The following is a 24,551-nucleotide window of genomic DNA, read 5'->3' on the forward strand; positions in this document are numbered from 1 at the left end:
TTCTGTTTAGAAAGTCTTTAATGCTGATATTTGACAACCGTTTCAGCAGAAGTTCAGGAGTCTTCAGAAGAATCACTAACCTACAAGAATGAATAAAATAATTTCAACTCCAATAATAGGCGGGATGTAAATCTCCCGATCATCCGGTTAGGCTTTATTTTGTGATAATGACTGTGCATTATCCCTTACAAAGCTGTTGTATGACATGGTTCATGTTAGTTTATCACAGTATGATGATCAATAATTACAATACATTTGATCTTCTTGCTGTTCTTGTTGTCATCCTCCTACACCTGAAAGAACAATCCGATTTAGTAGATCTGCAGTCACTATAAGATCTGAGTTTTTGATTGCGATCACATCACCTTAATCACAGCAGAACATGCGCACGTCATTGAGAGCGGTGTCGTCTCCTTTGATTCCCTGTGGCTCTTCTATCCGGGTCCCGATGCCACAGATTCCTGTTCCTTTACATTTTGGACTCCAGTTTCCCCAATCGCCCCAGTCTGTGCCGTCACCTTGAAGGATAGAACCTCCACTGCAGTTGAATCTGAAATAAATGTGACAGTATTATGTTAAAGTGCCCATATGCTTTTTCGGATATGACCTTTCATGCAATGTGTAATAGAGCTGTTTGTGAATGTAAAAGTCTCAAAGTGCAGATAAATGGAGTTTTTGTCTCCCAAAAGAAAGAAGCGATTCTGAACTGCCTGAAATTCAAATCTCACTTCCTGCTGAACATATGTAGGTTTGTTACGAATTTGCATAATGCCAGTCTCTGGTCTTGATTGGCTGAACAGCGTCTCTTTGCCCCGCCCTCAAATACTGTAGTGTATCTGAGACTGGAAGAGTTTGGTTCGTGTTGTTCGTGTGGAGAAGACGCTGTTTTCTGCTGACAAAGCAAATCCACTTTGAGACTGATACGGTAAAACCCACGCCATCGTTACTGTTCGTATCACTCTGTGTTTAGAGCTGAGAGTCAGATATGATAATGAGCTTTTGGGTTCTAACCAATCACAGCACACTGGGCCGTCTGACCAATCAGAGCAGAGCGGCTCTCAGAGAGGAGGGGTTTAGAGAGACTGAATCTACGAACGAAGCGTTTCAGACACTGTGAGAAAAGAAAAGAGCTGATGCTGCAGTGGAGATTATGAGGAAATTAAAGTGTTTTTTGATCAACCTATTTTCAATGGAAAGAAGCTAAAGCCTACTCAAAAAGTCACTAAATGTTGCGCCAACTGTCTGCAGTTTACATCTGTTTTCTTTCCTAATCCGTGCTCACATATTGTAATTTTAATATAATATAGCTGAATGTCCAATAAAGCTATTCTCATTTACATATTTTCTGTCAGACAGCGGAAAGAGTGTGATATAGTGACTGACTACATGTAAACCAGCAATCCAAAAAGTCGCTAGATTTATCGCTAAAAATAAGTCGCTTTAGGGGTATGAAAAGTCGCTCATTCCTGTGACAAACTCGCTAAATTGGCAATACACGTTTTTGACCTTGGATGCACTTAAACCGAGACTCTAGAACAACATTTCGAACATTTAAAATAGCATAATAGGGGCGCTTTAAACATGAAGTTTGACTTTTTTTGTAAGTTTTTTTTTTTTTTTTTCTGCCACAGAATAAATATATGAACTAGCGGAAGTATTGATTTACTGTTTATAGAACTTGTGTAAAAGAGATATAACACTTAATAGTCGTGTTGTTGCTCTGAATATCATTCATATGCTTGATGAGGGAAAACTGAGACCCTGAATGGCAAATTCACAATGATTGTTCTGTTACACACTCACCTGATGTTGTTTGCGGCCGTGTCATCTTTAATTTCTTGGTTAGATTGGACTCTCAGCTGGAAAGCTGTCAAGACTCCCGAAGGACACCATTTGATATCAGTCCACTCACCCCAGCTAAAGAAAAAACACAATTTATGGCTTTTTTGAAGGTTTATTGAAGACAATGAAGATTAAATCCACAGTTCATATATCTAGCTTATGAAGAAACTGCTCTTTAATGTAAGAATTCTTTATAAACCCAAAGTAAACATGCTGTTACTAGTTTTACTTCATTGCATAGAGTCCGAGCCCATTACCTTCCTACGTCAGACTGAACGAAGTCTGATAAGTCTTTGGTCCGACTGACACAGTAAAGACGAATCCCGTTGAGTGCTGTGTTATCCCAAAAAACAGGTTTTTCCACCTAAAAAACAAGAAAAAACAGCAACAACATTAAGACAATCCTCTATTTGATAATGTTCATGGCAGGGGGAGATTAACTAACACAAACACACACATACACACAAAACCTCCAGGCCAATCACAGTATTTGTTTATAAAATATAAATTATAGGGAATCCAAAAGCCTCTCAATATATTTAAATAAGGAGCTATTTGCAGATACATATTTTTTAACACCTCCAGATTATAACATTCTCACTTCAAAAAATAAATTTCAAAGGCCTTCACTCTATTTTAATCTGAAATATTGCATTTATTGAAAAAATAATGGGAAAGAAAATACATTAACTTTAGTGGAAACAATAGCTCATAAAATGTTTATAAATGTTGCACAGTATCATAAAATCTCCTTAAAAATGTAAATAATAATCAAAAAATATTATTGAGCAAAAATAAATTACATTGATTTTCCTGGGGGGAAAAAATTACATTTTAAATTTTCGTCACTTTTGACAGCGAAGGAGCCAAGTTTGACCCCAAAATGAAGAGGCTCAGAGGGTTAAAGTCTACATAAAACCTCTGACATGTGAAGGAAAAAAGTTGACAGGACTTCAGGATTCCTACACTTCAGGAATTGATTGAATCATGATAAATCTTGAATAAGTTGATGTTTTCTAATCCAGATACTTTTTCTTGTTTAAAGCTCAAACTCACTTCAAGTAATTTTGCTTCATCTCCAGTAAATGTATCTTGATTTAAAAATGTTTAGATATTTGTACTGGAAAACAAGACATAAATACTGAGTTAGAAAATCAAAATCACTTTCATGAGTCAATGGTCAACTTACCATCAGACTAAACCCCGTGGCGTATGTTCCAGCTGGACAAAATTCCCTTTGACCCCACGAACCCCACTTCAATCCATTGGACACAGTCAGCAACGATACGAAAGTTCTTTCGATGCTCTCCTCAGAAGGTTTTCCAGCGGACTGAACGCTCACATGTAGCCCAATAATGGCTAGCAGTGAAAACACCATGGAAATGAAGGGATGCATTGCATTGCTTTGCCAAATAATGATTAAATTAATTCTGTTTGGTTTCCAAACCAAAAACTTACCCCGGTTACCCTAAGCCTTCTTTGGTTGGTCAGTAGAACATGCCTGTTTCTTTTTTGAGCCAATCAGAACATTACATTTATATGTATTTAAATTCAGCCAATCAGCAGCCAGGAACACTGAGTCCACATCAATGCCTGTAAATAAACACACAAAAATACAAACATCTGTTTGTTTAACTGAGTGTCCTTGGCAAGTGTTTTAAAATGCCTATCAAATGCCTATCAAATTTCCTGTTGTAAATATCAAGGCTTGTAAAGCAGCAGGAAAAGATCAGCTAAAAATGATCATTCTGTCATCATTTACTCACTCTCATGTCGTTCCAAACCTGTACGACTTTCTTTATTTCAAGCAGAATTTAAGTGTCATAAATGTATTTTCACACAACTTAACTTCTGAAGTCTTATGATAATTTGCATGAAGAAATGAAAACATAAAAATCAGTGTTTATCCATATTGTTCCAGTCGGTGAAACTAAATGATTGTGCAAGTCACGTAAACACACTTTAGACAAACACTGATCAGGTCGAATTGCCAGTAAAAGCATGTGCCCTTTTAAAAAGTTTATTTACACTATTTATCTTTCATGAGGTTTTAGATACTGGGAAGCAGAAATCACACATTTAAGCAAATATGATCCATGAAGCGTCTGTGTGTATTTAGGAAAATAACAATCTTTGATTTCTGATTCAGAACTGCTTCTTGATTCTGGCACTGTTTGTGATAGTCGCTGCTGGAGTGGCTTTACAATCTTCTCAAATATTAAAATAAGGTATGAATTTGTTTTGCATCAAATCATTTTCTGAATATGCATTGTGCCATTTTAGCTATAAACACACATTTATATATTGGGATACAATTATATCTTTAGAAAGGCAAAAGGTTGCCTTGCCTTGCCTTGAATGCAATATAAGTCACTTTAGACCATCTGCCACATGCACTAATGTAATGAGCGATCTGATGTAAAGTGTTGTGCAAAACATTGCGAAACTACAAGGTTCTGTTTAGAAAGTCTTTCTTGCTGATATTTGACAACCGTTTCAGCAGAAGTTCAGGAGTCTTCAGAAGAATCACTAACCTACAAGAAAGAATAAAATAATTTTAACTCCAATAATAGGCGGGATGTAAATCTCCCGATCATACGGTTAGGCTTTATTTTGTGATAATGACCGGCTGACTTTACAGATTTACATTAGAAAGCTGTTGTATGACATGGTTCATGTTAGTTTATCATAGTATGATGATCAATAATTACGATACATTTGATCTTCTTGCTGTTCTTGTTGTCATCCTCTTACACCTGAAAGCAAAATCAGATTTAGTTCTAAATCTTCAGTCACTATTAGTAAGATCTGAGTTTTTGATTGTGATCACATCACCTTAATCACAGCAGAACATGCGCACGTTATTGAGAGCGGTGTCGTCTCCTTTTCCCTGTGGCGCTTCTATCCGGGTCTTGATGCCGCAGATTCCTTTTCCCATACAGGTTGGGCTCCAGTTGCCCCAGTTGCCCCAGTCTGTGCCGTCACCCTCCAGCACCTCACCTCCACTGCAGGTGAACCTGGAAAAAATTCAGATGTGACAATATTATGATAAAATATGTTATTGTGCTGTTGGATTGAATGTGATCACATGATCCCCTGCAGCGATCACAATCACGAACAGCAGCACGACTGCGAGTGTGATATTAACTAAACTATTGATGGGGGAAAGCTGTCAATAGTCCTTAAAGGGATACTCCACTTTTTTTGGAAATAGGCTCATTTTACAACTCCCCCAGAGTTAAACAGTTTAGTTTTACCATTTTCAAACCCATTCAGCCGATCTCCGGGTCTGGCAGTACCACTTTTAGCATAGCTTAGCATAGATCATTGAATCGGACAAGACCATTAGCATCTCTCTCAAAAAAATGACCAAAGAATTTCGATATTTTTCCTATTTAAAACTTGACTCTTCTGTAGTTACATCGTGTACTAAGACTGACGGAAAATGTAAAGTTGCGATTTTCTAGGCTGATATGGCTAGGAACTATACTCTCATTCCTGCATAATAATCAAGAAACTTTGCTGCCGTACCATGAGTGTCACGGTTCATGAATCCACTGTCTCTCTCTCGTCTTGCGTATTGTGTGTGTGTCTGTGGGCGTGGTCACTGATCACTGCTGATCAGCAGCGCCAGCTGGTACCAATTGTTTGTGCCTTTATATGTGCAGTAACTGCTGTCTCATGTTGTCAGATCGTTGTGGTTCTCCGGTGTGTTCCCGTTCTGATCCGGTCGTCTGGATCGTGGATTTCCCCTCTGTTCTTCGTCGTGTCATTCGTTTGGATTCCTGCACTCAGCACTGGATTTACGAGCACAGTCACAAGGGAAACACCACTGGATTACCGAGCACCATCACGAGTTGTCCACCGAGGTCCCTGCGCCACTTACCATCGAAGCTTGTGATCGCCTGACCCACCATCTGTGTTGTGACTTTCTGTGTTGTTTGCCTGACTGGCTACTGATTATCACCTTCTTATTAAAGCGTTTTTTGCAACTGCATCCTGCTTCTGTCTCTGTCACAATGAGTCCAGCAGGCGTAATGATGACGCAGCGCCTGAAAATAGGTCTAATAGGTTAGACAAACTTAGGTCACGTTGGAAGTTACTGAGCTGGGGACTATTTTCAGGCGCTGCATCATATCATTACACCTGCTGGACTCATGGTAGGCAGCAAAGTTTCTTGATTATTATGCAGGAATGAGAGTATAGTTCCTAGCCATATCAGCCTAGAAAATCGCAACTTTACATTTTCCGTTGGTCTTAGTACACAATGTAACTACAGAAGAGTCAAGTTTTAAATAGGAAAAATATCGAAACTCTTTGGTCATTTTTTTGAGAGAGATGCTAATGGTCTTGTCCGATTCAATGATCTATGCTAAAAGTGGTACCGCCAGACCCGGAGATCGGCTGAATGGATTCAAAAACTGTAAAACTCAACTGTTTAACTCTGGGGGAGTTGTAAAATGAGCCTATTTCCAAAAAAAAGTGGAGTATCCCTTTAAATATCAAAATAAACCCAGGATGGGTAAGAGATGGTGTAAGAGGTTTACACTGGATAAAAGATGTTATAACTTATAGCACCACACACTCACTTGATGTTGTTTGCGGCCGTATCATCAAATGCAAATCCTTGGTGAGATTCAACTCTCAGTTGGAAAGATTTCAAGTATCCAAAATGACACCATTTGATATCTGTCCACTCACCCCATCTGAAGAAAACACACACAGAGGTTGCCTGATCAAATAAATTATTATTTTCAAGAAAATCCTCAATTTACTTAAACAGCTTAAACACTTAATGCAAGAATTGTTAATAATCTGAGTCCATTACTTTCCTACGTCAGACTCAATTGTGGTGTAGTCATGTGAGCCTGGTGATTCTTTGAACCGATCGACACAGTAAAGGCGAATCCCATTGAGCGCTGTATCATCACCACCACCAATTGGTCTTTCCACCTTAAAACAACAACATCAAGGCAGGAGGGGGAGGGGACGGGATGAGTAGGAGGGAGGGTCGAGCTAGCCTCCATTTTGTTTGACAATACTTTGAACATCAACAAGAAGTGACTTCACCCAACATCACTTAGAGCACCTTTAAATGACAAACAGCAACTCCACAGTTTTGAACCTTTGAAGCACTCATATTAGCAAAATAGAGTCAATGCCCAACTTACCTTCAAACTAAACCCTGCGGCGTAACTTCCACTTGGACACATGCTCCTAAACCCCCATGACCCCCACTTCATTCCGTTCGACACCGTCAGCTCAGATCTGTAAGGTCGGTCGACGCTCCGCTCAGAACGACCTTCTGCGGGCTGACCACTCACATGACCAATAATGGCTAGCAGTGAAAACATCATGGAAAAGAAGTGATGCATTGCTACAGCACTGGCCTGATTGTAAAAAAATACTGATTGTTAGATTAATTTTCAGGTAGACTATCTGCAGCCTCAGCTATCAGTGATCAGGTGGAAACAGACGCCTCAACCCTTGTGATGTGAGAATGATCAAGCAGACACAGAGACTGTGTAGTACCATAACATTCTCAAGTTTATTTAGATTAAGCAAATTCATCCACCTCCTTCTTCTGTTGGTCAGTAGAACATGCCTGATTCTTTTTTGAGCCAATCAGAACATTACATTTATATGCATTCAATTCAGCCAATCAGCAGCCAGGAACACTGAGTCCACATCAATGCCTGTAAATAAACACACAAAAATACAAACATCTGTTTGTTTAACTGAGTGTCCTTGGCAAGTGTTTTACTCAGAAAAATGCCTATCAAATGCTGGTTGATTTTGTAATTTTATTTCCAGTTGTAAATATCAAGGCTTGCAGCAGGAAAAGATCAGCTAAAAATGATCATTCTGTCATCATTTACTCACTCTCATGTCGTTCCAAACCTGTATGACTTTATTTATTTCAAGAAGAATTTAAGTGTCATAAATGTATTTTCACACAACTTAACTTCTGAAGTCTTATGATAATTTGCATGAAGAAATGAAAACACATAAAAATCATTGTTTATCCATATTGTTCCAAACGGTGAAACTAAATGATTGTGCAAGTCACGTAAACACACTTTAGACAAACACTGATCAGGTCGAATTGCCAGTAAAAGCATGTGCCCTTTTAAAAAGTTTATTTACACTTTTTATCTTTCATGAGATTTTAGATACTGGGAAGCAGAAATCACACATTTAAGCAAATATGATCCATGAAGCGTCTGTGTGTGTTTAGGAAAATAACAATCTTTGATTTCTGATTCAGAACTGCTTCTTGATTCTGGCACCATTTGTGATAGTCGCTGCAGGAGTGGCTTTACAATCTTCTCAAATATTAAAATAAGGTTTGAATTTGTATGGCATCAAATCATTTTCTGAATATGCATTGTGCCATTTTAGCTATAAACACACATTTATATATTGGGATACAATTCTATCTTTAGAAATGCAAAAAGTTTAGGGTAACAAGATTACACTTTAATTTAATGTGGTGTTCCTGTAGTAGAGTATGTGGCTCATTCTCAGGGAATGCATGAATGAATAAGACAATTACTTTGAATGCAATATAAGTCTTTATTGCTGATATTTGACAACCGTTTGACTGACAGCAGAAGTTCAGGAGTCTTCAGAAGAATCACTAACATACAAGAAAGAATAACATAATTTCAACTCCAATAATAGGCGGGATGTAAATCTCCCGATCATCCGGATAGGCTTTATTTTGTGATAATGACCGGCTGACTTTACAGATTTACATTAGAAAGCTGTTGTATGACATGGTTCATGTTAGTTTATCATAGTATGATGATCAATAATTACAATACATTTGATCTTCTTGCTGTTCTTGTTGTCAAGAATGTTGTTCTTGTTGTCATTTTTCAATGGCGGCGCATGCGCACGCAGCGGCTCGGAGCTCTCGGCTTTTTTCATGTCTTTGTGTGTTTTTGTATGTGTTTTCGTCGCTTATTCAAGGACTTGCAGCAAAAATACAATACGGTAGGGCTGAAATGTTGGAGCTGGAAAAAAAATCAGGACTTTATGCACCCCCAAAGCTGGATTCTATACCACCGGAGCTGCAGCGGATCATGGGGGCTTTCACCATCCCCCCTTCGTGGCCCAGGAGACGTAGAAGACACCGTAAACAAAAGCGGTGTAAGCGGAGCGTGCTGCGTGCTAGGCTATATGCTAATCCACACAGACCGGTGCTGCCCAGCCTTCTCCTTGTGAACGCCAGGTCTCTCACCAACAAGTTGGACGAGATCCGCTTGAGGTTCACCTCACGGAGGATGGACAGCTGTGTGGCGATCGTCACCGAGACCTGGCTGGATAACAACATACCCGACGCTGCGGTGGAGCTAGCGGGGTGCTCTCTGTTCTGGGCCGACAGGACTGCAGCTTCAGGCAAGAACAAAGGTGGAGGTTTGGTGCTTTACATAAATAACTTGTAGTGTACTGCTACCAATCTTATCGGAACATTTTGCTCCCCTGATCTGGAATATCTGGCAGTGAAGTGCAGACCGTTCAAACTGGTTAGAGAACTCGGCTCTGTTATAATCATAGCAGCTTACTTACCACGAGAGCTAATGTTAAATCAGCACTGGAGGAGCTGTACTGTCTGATTAGCACGCAGATGAACGCTAATCCAGAGGCGGCTGTGATTGTAGCAGGGGACTTTAACCATGCAGAACTGAAATCAGTGCTTTCCAAATTTTACAGATTCGTTGACTTTCCAACCAGAGAAAATAACACACTGGATCAGGTTTATTGTAACATTCCGGGAGTATGCAAAGCTTATGCAGCTCCACACCTGGGCATGTCAGACCACATTACAGTGAAGCTGATCCCGGCTTATAAACCTCTGATCTGCAGGACTAAACCCACCACCAGAACCGTGCAGATCTGGAATGAGGAGGTCTCCTCAGCACTACAAGACTGTTTCGAGCATACTGGGATGTGTTCAAACAGGGTGCTAATCTTGAGGAATATACTTCTGCTGTTCTGTCCTATGTTCATTTCTGCACTGACGCTGTCCTGCCCACAAAGACCATCACGGTTTTTCCCAATCAGAAGCCATGGATGGATGGCACAGTGTGGCCCCTGCTCAAAGTCCGGGACGAAGCTTACAGGTCAGGAGACAGGCTGCCTTACAGTAGGGCCCGAAAAGAACTGAAAAAAGGTATCTAGCTGACAAAATTCAGATACAAACAGCGCATTGAGGAGCACTTCAATAACAACAACCCACGTAACATGTGGAGAGGTATAAGGACCATTACGGACTATAAGCACAGTGACCGGAAGGTCAGCCATGACCCCACTCTGCCAGATACCCTGAACAGCTTCTTTGCACGCTTTGACTCAGTGAGCAGCAGAGAGACTGTACATCTTCCCCAACCAGAGGAGCAGCACCAGCCCCTCGTCCTGCAGCAGCACCAAGTGTGTTCTGCCCTAAAGAACATCAATATCAACCCTAAAGAACATCAATATCAACAAGGCTGCAGGGCCAGATAAGGTGTCGGGTCGGACCCTGAAATCATGTGCTGACCAGCTGGCAGGAGATTTCCTGGACATTTTCAACCTGTCCCTGCAGCTTTCTACGGTCCCTGTCTGCCTCAAGACCTCTATCATTGTGCCTGTGCCAAAAAAAAACAGTCGCCACCTGCCTCAACGACTATCGCCCAGTTCCCTGACCCCGGTATTCATTAAGTGCTTCGAGAGGATCCTCCTTAATCACATCAGAGATGCTATCCCTGCTGGTCTGGACAGCCTCTGTGCTCTACGGAGGATGCTGTCTCGCTAGCACTCCATACAGCCATGACACATCTGCAGCACCCCAACAGTTATGTTAGGATGCTATTCGTGGACTTCAGCTCAGCTTTTAACACCGTTCTCCCGGACAAGCTGGTACTGAAGCTCCACAACCTGGGACTATCAGCTTCACTGTGTTCCTGGATCAGGGACTTTCTCACAAACCGACCACAGATGGTGAGGATAGGGAACTCTACATCTTCCACCCTGATCCTGAACACTGGAACACCGCAGGGCTGTGTGCTCAGCCCGACCCTTTTCAGCCTTTTTACTCATGACTGTTTGGCTATTCACTCCACAAACACGCTCGTGAAGTTTGCGGACGACACCACCGTGGTGGGTCACATATCTGACAACGATGAGACTCAATACAGAGAGGAGATCCAGCACCTGATATACTGGTGTTCAACTAATAATCTCATTTTGAACACCAGCAAGACCAAGGAGGTCATAGTGGACTTCAGGAGGTCCAGGAAGACGAAGCACGCTCCTCTTTGCATACAGGGGGACGCAGTGGAGCGTGTGGATAGTATTAAGTTCTTCAGACTTGTGTTTATATAATTGTTGTGTTTGTATAATTGCTTGTGTTATTTTCTGTTCTTGATAATGTTTAAAGCTGAGAGTCTCATACAAAATTTCGTTATGTGTGAGCATAAATGACAATAAAGAATCTTGAATCTTGAATCCTCCTACACTTGAAAGAAAAATCAGATTTAGTAGATCTGCAGTCACTATTAGTAAGATCTGAGTTTTTGATTGTGATCACATCACCTTAATCACAGCAGAACATGCGCACGTCATTGAGAGCGGTGTCGTCTCCTCTTCCCTGTGGCGGTTCTACCTGGGTCTTGATGCCGCAGATTCCTTTTCCCATACAGTTTGGACTCCACTTGCCCCAGTTGCCCCAGTCTGTGCCATCACCCTCCAGCACCTCACCTTCACTGCAGGTGAACCTGGAAAAAATTCAGATGTGACAATATTATGATAAAATATGTTATTGTGCTGTCGGATTGAATGTCAGTCACATGATCCCCTGCAGCAATCACAATCACGAACAGCAGTACGACTGCGAGTGTGATATTAACTAAACTATTGATAGAGGAAAACTGAGTCCTTAAATAGCAAAATAAACCCAGGATGTGTAAGAGATGGTTTAAGAGGTATACACTGGGTAAGAGATGTTATAACTTATAGCAGCACACACTCACCTGATGTTGTTTGCAGCCGTATCATCTCCTTTTCCTTGGGAAGATTCAACTTTCAGCTGGAAAGATTTCAAGTATCCAGAATGACACCATTTGATATCTGTCCACACATCCCATCTGAAGAAAACACAGAGGTTGCCTGATCAAATCAATTATTATTTTCAAGAAAATCCTCAATTTACTCATCTAGCTTAAATACTTAATGCAAAAATTGTTAATAATCAGAGTCCATTACTTTCCTACGTCGGACTCAATTGAGGTGTAGTCATGTGAGCCTGATGATTCTTTGAACCGATCGACACAGTGAAGACGAATCCCATTGAGCGCTGTATCATCACCACGACCAATTGGTCTTTCCACCTTAAGACAACAACACTGAGACAATCTTCCATTTGAAAGAGTTAACTCTAACCCAGCCCATAGTAACATTTATCTTCATGTTGTTTAGTATTACACAGACACTGTAAAAATCTTAAGCAGGTGTAGTTCCCTGGAGAAACCTGGAATTAAAGGGGTCATATAATGGTACATGCACTTTTACAAGTTGATTTTACTGAAATGTGTGTTGGCAGTGCCTGTACACAACCATCATAAAATGATAAAAATCCATCCAGTGTTTTTTTTTTAATCTCCTTATATGTTTTCCCCTCTCTCAAATCAAGCAGTTCAACCGTGTGACGTCACACGGTCGGACGCCCCTCCCATGATTGTTGATTGACAGCAGCGTTTCAACACAGACCCGCCCTCGCTCGTGAGCGAGCTGTCAATCACCATAGTCTGCACGTCATTGTTGTTACTGGAGCACTATGAGCAGAATGGTGTCTAAGTGATTGTGGTGTTCTGTTCTTGGGTGTAATAAGGAACACAGCATCATTTTGATGTTCCTAAATCCGAACCGCTGAAGACGCAGTGGCTGAGTTTTGTTTTCGAAGGGAATATTCCCCACGATCAACGTCAATGCTTTCATGTTTGCGTGAATCATTTCACACACCAGACTGCTTTACAAACGAGGGTCAGTAAATTATAAAGCTGGTTTTGCTAAGAATCTGGTCCTGAAAAAAGGATCGGTACCAACTATTCGTGTTCCTGCTGCACCTCCAGAAGAAGAAGTGAGTGTAACGTTTTATTAACCTTTATATTAATCTACATATTAATCTTTGCAAATCGCTTGCACGCTTCACGATGAATGTGGCTGTTTACACTCAGGGTACATTACAGCATGTTTTCAATGTACAACGTTCTCAATATAATTCATAATCCCACGTATATAATGAACAACCAATAAACAATGGTTATTGTGTTATTATTTCAAACGGTGTCTGCACAGAACAGAGGGGCGGGGTGAGCAAAGCTCATTATCATTTAAAGACACATGCACTGAAACGGCGTGCTGAAAACAGAGCTGTTTTTGACCAGGTAAAATGAGTGTTTTCTTACAATACTAATGAGAATTTTTAATTAAAGTATATTACAAACTTTTAATTTAGACCCTAAAGAATCATATTATTTTGTACAAAAATGACATTATATGACTCCTTTAAAGGTGCTCTAAGTGATCACGCGTTTTTTAGGCCAAAACATTTTTTGTCACATCCAGCAAACATCTCCTCACTATCCGCTAGCTGCCTGTCCCCTGAACACACTGTAAAAAAATGCTGGTAAATCCAGTTTGTTTTTTTTTCTAAATGGTTCATGACTGTCACGGAAGGGGGGGGGGGGGGGGGGGGGGGACGGGATGAGGAGGAGTTAGGGTCGAGCTAGCCTCCATTTTGTTTGACAATACTTTGAACGTCAACAAGAAGTGACTTCACCCAACATCACTTAGAGCACCTTTAAATGACAAACAGCAACTCCACAGTTTTGAACCTTTAAAGCGCTCATATTAGCAAAATAGAGTCAATGCCCAACTTACCTTCAGACTAAACCCTGCGGCGTAACTTCCACTTGGACACATGCTCCTAAACCCCCATGACCCCCACTTCATTCCGTTCGACACCGTCAGCTCAGATCTGTAATATCGTTCGACGCTCCGCTGAGAACGACCTTCTGCGGACCGACCGCTCACATGACCAATAATGGCTAGCAGTGAAAACATCATGGAAAAGAAGTGATGCATTTCTACAGCACTGGCCTGATTGATAAAATACTGATTGTTAGATTAATTTTCAGGTAGACTATCTGCAGCCTCAACTATCAGTGATCAGGTGGAAACAGACGCCTCAACCCTTGTGATGTGAGAATGATCAAGCAGACACAGAGACTGTGTAGTACCATAACATTCTCAAGTTTAATAAGGAAAAAGGCTCATATTTACACAAGATTAAGCAAATTCATCCACCTCCTTCTTTGGTTGGTCAGTAGAACATGCCTGATTCTTTTTTTTAGCCAATCAGAACATTACATTTATATGCATTTAAATTCAGCCAATCAGCAGCCAGGAACACTGAGTCCACATCAATTCCTGTAAATAAACACACAAATAGAAACATCTGTTTGTTTAACTGAGTGTCCTTGGCAAGTGTTTTACTCAGTAAAATGCCTATCAAATGCTGGTTGATTTTGTCATTTTATTTCCTGTTGTAAATATCAAGGCTTGCAGCAGGAAAAGATCAGCTAAAAATTATCATTCTGTCATCATTTACTCACTCTCATGTCGTTCCAAACCTGTATGACTTTCTTTATTTCAAGAAGAATTTAAGTGTCATAAATGTATTTTCACACAACTTGACTTCTGAAGTCTTATGATAATTTGCATGAAGAAATGAAAACACATAAAAATCATTGTTTATCCATATTGTTCCAGTCGGTGAAACTAAATGATTGTGCAAGTCACGTAAACACACTTTAGACAAACACTGATCAGGTCGAATTGCCAGTAAAAGCATGTGCCCTTTTAAAAAGTTTATTTACACTTTTTATCTTTCATGAGGTTTTAGATACTGGGAAGCAGAAATCACACATTTAAGCAAATATGATCCATGAAGCGTCTGTGTGTGTTTAGGAAAATAACAATCTTTGATTTCTGATTCAGAACTGCTTCTTGATTCTGGCACCGTTTGTGATAGTCGCTGCTGGAGTGGCTTTACAATCTTCTCAAATATTAAAATAAGGTTTGAATTTGTTTTGCATCAAATCATTTTCTGAATATGCATTGTGCCATTTTAGCTATAAACACACATTTATATATTGGGATACAATTATATCTTTAGAAAGGCAAAAAGTTTAGGGTAACAAGATTCACAATATTACACTTTAATTTAATGTAGTGTTCCTGTAGAGTATGTGTCTCATTCTCAGGGATTGCATGAACGGATAAGACAATTACTTTGAATGCAATATAAGCCGCTTTAGATGTAAACATCTGCCACATGCACTAATGTAATGAACGATCTGATGTAAAGTGTTGTGCAAAACATTGTGAAAATACAAGGTTATGTTTAGAAAGTCTTTAATGCTGATATTTGACAAACGTTTCAGCTGAAGTTCAGGAGTCTTCAGAAGAATCACTAACCTACAAGAAAGAATAAAAATAATTTCAACTCCAATAATAGGCGGGATGTAAATCTCCCGATCATCCGGTTAGGCTTTATTTTGTGATAATGACCGGCTGACTTTACAGAATTACATTAGAAAACTGTTGTATGACATGGTTTATGTTAGTTTATCATAATATGAGGATCAATAATTTCAATACATTTGATCTTCTTGCTGTTCTTGTTGTCATCCTCCTACACCTGAAAGAAAAATCAGATTTAGTAGATCTTCAGTCACTATTTGTAAGATCTGAGTTTTTGATTGTGATCACATCACCTTAATCACAGCAGAACATGCGCACGTTATTGAGAGCGGTGTCGTCTCCTCTTCCCTGTGGCGGTTCTATCCGGGTCTTGATGCCGCAGATTCCTCTTCCAGTACAGGTTGGGCTCCAGTCGCCCCAGTTGCCCCAGTTTGTGCCGTCACCTTCCAGCACAAAACCTCCAGTGCAGGTGAACCTGGAAAAATTCAGATGTGACAATATTATGATAAAATATGATATTGTGCTGTTGGATTGAATGTCAGTCACATGATACCCGGCAGCCGACAGCTTTATCACTGCAATCTTGAACAGCAGCACGACTGCGAGTGTGATATTCACTAAACTATTGATGGGGGAAAACTGAGTCCTTAAATAACAAAATAAAACCAGGATGTGTAAGAGAGATTGTGTAAGAGGTTTACACTGGGTAAGAGATGTTATAACTTATAGCACCACACACTCACTTGATGTTGTTTGCGGCCGTATCATCTCCGTCTCCTTGGGGAGATTCAACTCTCAGCTGGAAAGCTGTCAAGTATCCAGAAGGACACCATTTGATATCTGTCCACTCACCCCAGCTGAAGAAAACACACACAGAGGTTGCCTGATCAAATCAATTATTATTGTCAAGAAAATCCTCAATTTACTTATCTAGGTTAAACACTTAATTGATCTTCAGTGAATGATTACATAATCTTAGTTCTTGTGACCATCATGTGATGTTTATCCAATGGGGGGGGGGGGGGGGGGGGGGGGGGGGGGGGCATTATATTCAGTCGGGGGTAATAGTCTCTATTGTCTTTAGATGATTCGATTAAGTGGTCATCTCTAAGGCTGTGTGTAAGGTCAACACTTTTAAGGACTGTCAGCACCTTTAAGGACTGCCCACTGAATGCCTATAAGATACCATGTAAAATTCCTTTAGTCAGACTTTATTACTGCAGCTACTGACAGCTCGTGTTCTCAGTAAAGAATTCTGCTGAAGATACAACCAAGTCTCCTGGTCTTCGCTTCTGAGTTTCCTACAGGCTGCAGATAGTCTACCTGAAAATTAATAGTATTTATCAATCAGGCCAGTGCTGTAGAAATGCATCACTTCTTTTCCATGATGTTTTCACTGCTGGCCATTATTGGGCATGTGAGCGGTCGGCCCGCAGAACGTCGTTATGAGCGGAGCGTCGACCGACCTTACAGATCTGAGCTGACGGTGTCCAACGGAATGAATTGGGGATCATGGGGATATAAGAGCATGTGTCCAAGTGGAAGGTACGCCGCAGGGTTTAGTCTGAGGGTAAGTTGACTCTATTTTGCTAATATGGGGGTGAATGAGTGTTTCAAAGGATCAAAACTGTGGAGTTGCTGTTTGTCATTTAATTCCAGTATTCTCCAGGGAACTGCAGCTGCTTAAGATCTAAGTGTCTGTGTAATACTAAAGAGCATGAAGATAAATGTTACTATGGGTTGGGTTAGAGTTAACTCTTTCAAATGGAAGATTGTCTTGATGTTGTTGTTGTTTTAAGGTGGAAAGACCAATTGATGGTGATGATACAGCGCTCAATGGGATTCGTCTTTACTGTGTCGATCGGCCAGGCTCACGTGACTACAACTCAATTGAGTCTGACGTAGGAAGGTAATGGACTCAGATTATTAACAATTCTTGCATTAAGTGTTTAAGCTAGACAAGTAATTTCAGGATTTTCTTGAAAATAATAATTGATTTGATCAGGCAACCTCTGTGTGTGTTTTCTTCAGCTGGGGTCAGTGGACAGATGTCAAATGGTGTCATTCTGGATACTTGACAGCTTTCCAGCTGAGAGTTGAATCTCGCCAAGGAGACGGAGATGATACGGCCGCAAACAACATCAAGTGAGTGTGTGGTGCTATAAGTTATAACATCTCTTACCCAGTGTAAACCTCTTACACCATCTCTTACCCATCCTGGGTTTATTTAGCTATTTAAGGACTCAGTTTTCCCCCATCAATAGTTTAGTGAATATCACACTCGCAGTCGTGCTGCTGTTCAAGATTGCAGTGATAAAGCTGTCGGCTGCAGGTTATCATGTGACTGACATTCAATCCAACAGCACAATATCATATTTTATCATAATATTGTCACATCTGAATTTTTTCCAGGTTCACCTGCACTGGAGGTTTTGTGCTGGAGGGTGACGGCACAAACTGGGGCAACTGGGGCGACTGGAGCCCAACCTGTATGGGAAAAGGAATCTGCGGCATCAAGACCCAGGTAGAACCGTCACAGGGAAGAGGAGACGACACCGCTCTCAATAACGTGCGCATGTTCTGCTGTGATTAAGGTGATGTGATCACAATCAAAAACTCAGATCTTACTAATAGTGACTGAAGATTTAGAACTAAATCTGATTTTTCTTTCAGGTGTAGGAGGATGACAACAAGAACAGCAAGAAGATCAAATGTATTGTAATTACTGATCATCATTTTTTGAGAAACTAACATAAACCATGTCATACAACAGTTTTGTAATTTAAGTCTGTAAAGTAAAAAAAATACATAAAGTACAAAAAATATAATATGATTGGCTGAATTTAAATACATATAAATGTAATGTTCTGATTGGCTCAAAAAAGAAGCAGGCATGTTCTACTGACCAACCAAAGAAGGTGCTGGATGATTTTGCTTAAACTTGTGTATAATAATGAGATTTTTTCCTTAATAAATGAAATGTTGAAATGTTATGGTACTATACACATTCTCTGTGTCTGCTTGATCATTCTCACATAACAAGGGTTGAGGTTTCTGTTTCCACCTGATCACTGATAGCTGAGGCTTACAATATAACAAATTTACTAATATATTTAAGATCTGCTGATATATTCTGCATATTCAGAAAATGATTTGATACAAATCAAATTCAAACCTTATTTTAATATTTGAGAAGATTGTAAACCCATCTCCAGCGACTATCACAAACGGTGCCAGAATCAAGAAGCAGTTCTGAATCAGAAAGATTGTTATTTTCCTAAACACACACAGACGCTTCATGGATCATATTTGCTTAAATGTGTGATTTCTGCTTCCCAGTGTCTAAAACCTCATGAAAGATAAACTTTTTTAACCCTCACTCAGAGCTTACATTTATCAGATATATGCTGTGCGTGTGATACTTGAATGTGATTAGATTTTGAATTGTACATTTAAACTGTTAAAAACATATAGAGCGATCGTGTCTCTTTAGAGGTCTAGGAGGAAACCACGCCAGTTTGAGTTGTGAGTTTAGCAATCTCCGGAAACTTTGAAAAGTAATCTACACACACCAAATATTCACCTTTATCGAAGTGGAGCAAGTCTACTCCTACTTTCGCCCATGCTCTGTCTGGAATGTCATGGCAGATGAGTGGCTCTTTGGTGTTACTCCGTCTGAAAGTATTACAGATAGCACACTTTAAATGTTGTCTAATACAGCGGTCCCCAACCTTTTTTGCACCACGGACCGGTTTAATATCAGACAATATTTTCACGGACCAGCCTTTAAGGTGTGGTGGATAAATACAACAAAATAAAATGATACGACCAGCATAAAAACTGGGGTATTTTTTAAATATTATAATAAACGTGAATCCAATGTGTAGGCCTACTCGCAACTTTATTAGCACCGTCCTCGTAACATCGCGCCAACAACATAACATGAGTAACATCCTCTCTGCCCCCTAACGCTCTCTGGTCGCTATGGTAACGTAAAACATGCCTTCAAAATAAGATACACCACAAAAACAAATATAAAGGGCATGAAAAATGTTTGGACATACAACCTCTAGTCCTGGATTTCCACAGGCAAATGGACAAAGTGAAAGAGCAATCCAGACAGTCAAGAACCTGTTAAAGAAAGCACAAGAGAGCCAAAGAGATCCTTATACTGCACTATCGGAGTACAGAAATGCTCCTATGGATGGCATCTCCTGTACAGATGCTTATGGTTTGAAGACTGAAAACAAAATTGCCTACATCAACACGGCTGTTGAGACCACAACTGTACAGAAATGTACATAAAGACATCAAGGACAGACAGCTGAAACAGAAAAGTTACTTTGTGGAGCAAAACAGGCACCATCTATAGCAGATGGAGAGAACGTGAGAGTGAAAGTCAAAAACAACAGGCAACCAGCAATTGTGTTGAGGAGTCATGAAAAACCGAGGTCATGTGTGATTCAAAAGCCTGACAGAAACACTTTCAGAAGAAATCGACGACACCTACTGAAAGCCAGATAAATGACTTTTCCACAACCTGTCACGAACCGCACAAGGATGAAAGCAGACGGGATCCAAAATGCAGCAAGATGAGTTTTAATAGGGTAATCCAAAAACGAAGTCAAGACAGGCAGGGTTCAATATCCAGGAAATCAATACAAAACAATAAACAGGCAAGGCAGGAAAACACGAGAACAGAAGCGCGTGACATACAACATTGATCCACAAAGAACACAAGACAAACAGGGCATTAAATACATGCATGACGAGGGGAAAACGAGAGACAGCTGGTGATTACAATTACTAACACCTAGGTGTGATACACAGACAGGAATTGTGGGAGATGAAGTTCACGTGCATGACACCGTGGGGAAAAGGAGGACATCTAGTGGATACACGTGGAACACAACCAGACACTGTGACATTACCCCCCTTCAACGGAGTGGCTCCCAGACACTACAAGACAGGACAAGGAACAAAACAAAAGCTCAGGAGGGAGGTGGCCCGGTGGAGGACCAGGGGGAGGGATGGGGGGCCAGGTCCGTGCGGGGAAACAGACACAAGGGGCAACAGACTCCATGAGGACCAGGGAAACATGGACAGTAGAACGGGGAAACAGGGGAAAACAAATAGTTCATCAGGCGGTCGAGGCAAGGGGAACAGTTCATCAGGCGGTCGAGGCAAGGGGAACAGTTCATCAGGCGGTCGGGGCAAGGGGAACGGACCATCGGGTGGCCGGGGCAACGCGAAAAGTTCATCTGGCGGCCAGGGCGGAGACTTTCCCTCGGGCGGCCAGGGCGGAGACTTTCCCTCGGGCGGCCAGGGCGGAGACTTTCCCTCGGGCGGCCAGGGCGGAGACTTTCCCTCGGGCGGCCAGGGCGGAGACTTTCCCTCGGGCGGCCAGGGCGGAGACTTTCCCTCGGGCGGCCAGGGCGGAGACTTTCCCTCGGGCGGCCACGGCGGAGACTCTCCCTCGGGCGGCCACGGCGGAGACTCTCCCTCGGGCGGCCACGGCGGAGACTCTCCCTCGGGCGGCCACGGCGGAGACTCTCCCTCGGGCGGCCACGGCGGAGACTCTCCCTCGGGCGGCCACGGCGGAGACTCTCCCTCGGGCGGCCACGGCGGAGACGACACCGGCTCAGGAACTGGAACAGACTCCACCGGCTCAGGAACTGGAACAGACTCCACCGGCTCAGGAACTGGAACAGACTCCACCGGCTCAGGAACTGGAACAGACTCCACCGGCTCAAGAACTGGAACAGACTCCACCGGCTCAGGAACTGGAACAGACTCCACCGGCTCAGGAACTGGAACAGACTCCACCGGCTCAGGAACAGACACTGGCTCCGGCTCAGGAACAGACACTGGCTCCGGCTCTGGATCAGCTGGGCAGGTCTCTGGCTCCGGCTCTGGATCAGCTGGGCAGGTCTCTGGCTCCGGCTCAGGATCAGCTGGGCAGACCTCAGGGACAGCTTCCTCCCAGGCAGCAGTCCCAGGGACAGCTTCCTCCTCCGTAGCGGCCTTAGGGACAGCTTCCTCCTCCTCCGCAGCAGCGGTCTCAAGAACAGACTCCTCCTCCGCAGCAGCGGCGACTTCCGGGACATTGGGGAAATCGGGGACATTTCTCCTCCTCCTCTTTCGCCTTACGACGGTGAGGTGCAGGCTCTGAGCTGGGTTCTGGAGCTTGAGCGGTGTCTGGTCTGGGCAGCGGCGGTGTACGCTCTGGGCTGGGCAGCGGCGGTGCAAGCTCTGGGCTGGGCAGCGGCGGTGCACGCTCTGGGCTGGGCAGAGGCGGTGCACGCTATGGGCTGGGCAGCGGCGGTGCACGCTCTGGGCTGGGCAGCGGCGGTGCACGCTCTGGGCTGGGCAGCGGCGGTGCACGCTCTGGGCTGGGCAGCGGCGGTGCACGCTCTGGGCTGGGCAGCGGTGGTGCACGCTCTGGGCTGGGCAGCGGCGGTGCACGCTCTGGGCTGGGCAGCGGCGGTGCACGCTCTGGGCTGGGCAGCGGCGGTGCACGCTCTGGGCTGGGCGGTGCACGCTCTGGGCTGGGCAGCGATGAGGTTTTCTTTGAACTGGGCAGCGATGAAGCTTTCTCTGAACTGGGCAGCGATGAAGCTTTCTCTGAACTGGGCAGCGATGAAGCCTTCTCTGAACTAGCGTGCCTCCTCCATGCCTGCACTACCTTTATCCCATAATAAAGACATACGGCCTTCCTCACCATAACTGCAGAGATGACGGGCCGTTCCAGGATGTCTTTAGGGACAGCTGGCTGCACGGGCTTTGGGATGACAGCCGGCTGCACGGGCTTCGGGATGACAGCCGGCTGCACGTGCACGGGCTTTGGGATGACAGCCGGCTGCACGTGCACGGGCTTCGGAACCTTGGCTGGTTGCACGGGCTTTGGGATGATCGCTGGCTGAACGGGCTTCGGGATGACAGCCGGCTGCACGTGCACGGGCTTTGGGATGACAGCCGGCTGCACGGGCTTCGGGATGACAGCCGGCTGCACGTGCACGGGCTTTGGGACCTTGTCTGGTTGCACGGGCTTCGGGATCACGGACACTGTCTCGGGATCGAGGTCAGGACCGGGAAACTTCCTCCTCCTCTGCCGTCTCTGATGGCGAGTGGACGACTCTTGACTGGGTGGAGCCCGTGGCGGAGGAATTTCGGCATCGAAAGGTGGCCAGACCGAGTGATGGGACTGGACCTCCTCCCGACCCTCCCCGCCTCCTCTACGACCTCCCCGAGTTCCACGGAACTTGGCCAAGCGGGTCCCCTTGAAGGACTCTTCATGGCGGGGGGGGGTGGTCCGACACAAAACTCTCTGTGGGCTGAGGCTCAGAGGGTTTGACGATGAACCTTTCGTCTGTTTTCCGAGCCCACAGAGCAAAACACTCAAAAATGTTCATCCTGGGTTGGGACTCACTGAAAGACGGTTCTGGTGGTGGTTGTCTCTGCTCACCTCTTGCAGTGGGGAAATGGCGACGGGAACTCATACTGCTTCTTTTGGTGGATCAATCTGTCACGAACCGCACAAGGATGAAAGCAGACGGGATCCAAAATGCAGCAAGATGAGTTTTAATAGGGTAATCCAAAAACGAAGTCAAGACAGGCAGGGTTCAATATCCAGGAAATCAATACAAAACAATAAACAGGCAAGGCAGGAAAACACGAGAACAGAAGCACGTGACATACAACATTGATTCACAAAGAACACAAGACAAACAGGGCATTAAATACATGCATGACGAGGGGAAAACGAGAGACAGCTGGTGATTACAATTACTAACACCTAGGTGTGATACACAGACAGGAATTGTGGGAGATGAAGTTCATGTGCATGACACCGTGGGGAAAAGGAGGACATCTAGTGGATATACGTGGAACACAACCAGACACTGTGACACAACCAAGCTCTATAGAGTTGGAGGAATGTTCTTCAGCAAACAGAGAGTTTGCAGAGAGTAATACTCCAGTGCATTTACCTGCACTGTCACCAGTGAAAAAACCTGTAACACCAATTAGGGACAAGGAAGAACAGGTCAAAAGGTCAAGATGGGGTAGACTGATTAGACCACCAAAACTCTATTCTACATGAAAGCATTAAAGAGGAGTTAAAGAGTAAAGAGATGTTTATAGTTAATGGGTTATGGCAACAGCACTGATTTAAGTTATACTGCTTTGAAACAATCTACAGTGTTAAAACCGCTGTCTGTGTGCCGCAGATTCCTCTTCCTTCACAGGTTGGGCTCCATCTGCCCCAGTTGCCCCAGGGTGTGCTGTCACCCTCCAGCACATCACCTCCACTGCAGGTGAACCTGAAAAACAATAAAAATAAATCAGATGTGACAATATTATAATAAAATATGATATTGTGCTCTTGGATTGAATGTCAGTCACATGATCCCCTGCAGCCGACAGCCAAATCACTGCAATCTTGAACAGCAGCACGACTGCGAGTGTGAGATTAACTAAACTATTGGTTTAGTTAACGGACGGTGAGTTAATACATGCTATCTTCCTAAATACTAAGTTTTCTAACTTCCTAAGAAAACAAATAAAACATTGCATAAGTGGCTCATATGCGTGTTTATGTTTTGTGTGCTAGAATCGTCATCTCAGAGTGCTTTATTTGACTCAGAAGTGGAGCAGGTCGCATATTGCTAACGTCGACACCCGGTATGCAAAACAATATACAAAATACACCACAGAAGTATTAAACATTTTGTTAGTTTCTTGTCAGTATGTAATTATTCTAAATATATTTTTATTATAGAGAGACATGATGGCCCTGAAGATCTAACCATAATAAGAGGAGGATCACATCACATTCCACAAAGGACTAGACCAGGTATTTTTGCGTTTAATGTACCTGCTAAATATATGTAACAAACTTTACAGTTTGGTATACTGTATGTGCTATGCCACAATCTATAATCTATCAGAAGACATCCCAAATATCCTGCTTATTTTTGTGTCTGCTTTTTTACAGAGAGTCGCAAACGCAAAGCTGCAGATTTGGCATCAAGGGAGTTTTTGCAGTGTATGCGGGACATAACACAGCAACAGATGGAAGAAGAGCGGGAGCTGAGAAGAGAAGAAATGAAGAAAGAAATGATGATGAGACGAGAGGAACTGGACTATGATGCACAACTCAGACGGGAGGAGATGTCACA

General features: G+C 42.8%; 3 protein-coding genes and 1 pseudogene across 10 annotated transcripts in view; 1 reads left to right on the forward strand and 3 right to left on the reverse strand.

Moving 5' to 3' along the window:
* Nucleotides 1-7,384, reverse strand: LOC311097559 (vitelline membrane outer layer protein 1-like). Of its 4 annotated transcripts, XR_014609278.1 has the most exons (6): nucleotides 7,014-7,383; nucleotides 6,671-6,795; nucleotides 6,432-6,548; nucleotides 4,678-4,859; nucleotides 3,301-4,598; nucleotides 3,032-3,201 (listed from the first exon to the last, which is right to left on the reverse strand). XR_014609278.1 is itself a non-coding variant. In XM_084137348.1 (5 exons), exons 1-4 carry the CDS (start codon nucleotides 7,215-7,217, stop codon nucleotides 4,679-4,681), a joined length of 627 nt encoding a protein of 208 aa, XP_083993474.1. In that variant the 5' UTR covers nucleotides 7,218-7,384; the 3' UTR covers nucleotides 1-293; nucleotide 4,678. The 4 variants fall into 4 exon arrangements, 3 of the variants coding, with proteins under 3 accessions (XP_083993474.1, XP_083993476.1, XP_083993475.1); XM_084137348.1 differs by lacking the exons at nucleotides 3,032-3,201; nucleotides 3,301-4,598 and adding an exon at nucleotides 1-293 and having other exon boundaries at nucleotides 7,014-7,384; XM_084137350.1 differs by lacking the exons at nucleotides 3,301-4,598; nucleotides 4,678-4,859; nucleotides 6,432-6,548; nucleotides 6,671-6,795; nucleotides 7,014-7,383 and adding exons at nucleotides 1-80; nucleotides 366-550; nucleotides 1,804-1,917; nucleotides 2,100-2,206 and having other exon boundaries at nucleotides 3,032-3,294.
* On the reverse strand, nucleotides 7,369-14,151 carry LOC311097561 (vitelline membrane outer layer protein 1-like). Of its 4 annotated transcripts, none has more exons than XM_084137354.1 (5): nucleotides 13,768-14,151; nucleotides 12,091-12,215; nucleotides 11,859-11,972; nucleotides 11,422-11,603; nucleotides 7,369-7,538 (listed from the first exon to the last, which is right to left on the reverse strand). In XM_084137354.1, the coding sequence occupies exons 1-4, from the start codon at nucleotides 13,969-13,971 to the stop codon at nucleotides 11,423-11,425; spliced, it is 624 nt and encodes a 207-aa protein (XP_083993480.1). In that variant the 5' UTR covers nucleotides 13,972-14,151; the 3' UTR covers nucleotides 7,369-7,538; nucleotide 11,422. The 4 variants fall into 4 exon arrangements, 3 of the variants coding, with proteins under 3 accessions (XP_083993480.1, XP_083993479.1, XP_083993478.1); XM_084137353.1 differs by lacking the exon at nucleotides 7,369-7,538 and adding an exon at nucleotides 7,556-11,339 and having other exon boundaries at nucleotides 13,768-14,150; XM_084137352.1 differs by lacking the exon at nucleotides 7,369-7,538 and adding an exon at nucleotides 7,556-11,344 and having other exon boundaries at nucleotides 13,768-14,150.
* A 1,124-nt stretch (nucleotides 14,152-15,275) lies between these two features.
* Nucleotides 15,276-24,551, reverse strand: part of LOC311097583 (vitelline membrane outer layer protein 1 homolog) — a 193,378-nt pseudogene continuing 184,102 nt past the window's right edge. Inside the window, exon 6 of the transcript XR_014609511.1 lies at nucleotides 15,276-15,589. The product of XR_014609511.1 is annotated as a vitelline membrane outer layer protein 1 homolog (transcript). The remainder of the gene's footprint in view (nucleotides 15,590-24,551) is intronic.
* On the forward strand, nucleotides 16,557-18,375 carry LOC311098153 (vitelline membrane outer layer protein 1-like). Its single transcript, XM_084138218.1, has 5 exons — nucleotides 16,557-16,942; nucleotides 17,172-17,281; nucleotides 17,404-17,517; nucleotides 17,785-17,966; nucleotides 18,046-18,375. Exons 1-4 carry the CDS (start codon nucleotides 16,739-16,741, stop codon nucleotides 17,963-17,965), a joined length of 609 nt encoding a protein of 202 aa, XP_083994344.1. The 5' UTR covers nucleotides 16,557-16,738; the 3' UTR covers nucleotide 17,966; nucleotides 18,046-18,375.

This window comes from Abramis brama (assembly GCF_963993115.1).
Source record: "Abramis brama genome assembly, chromosome: 15".
Lineage (NCBI taxonomy): Eukaryota > Metazoa > Chordata > Actinopteri > Cypriniformes > Leuciscidae > Abramis > Abramis brama.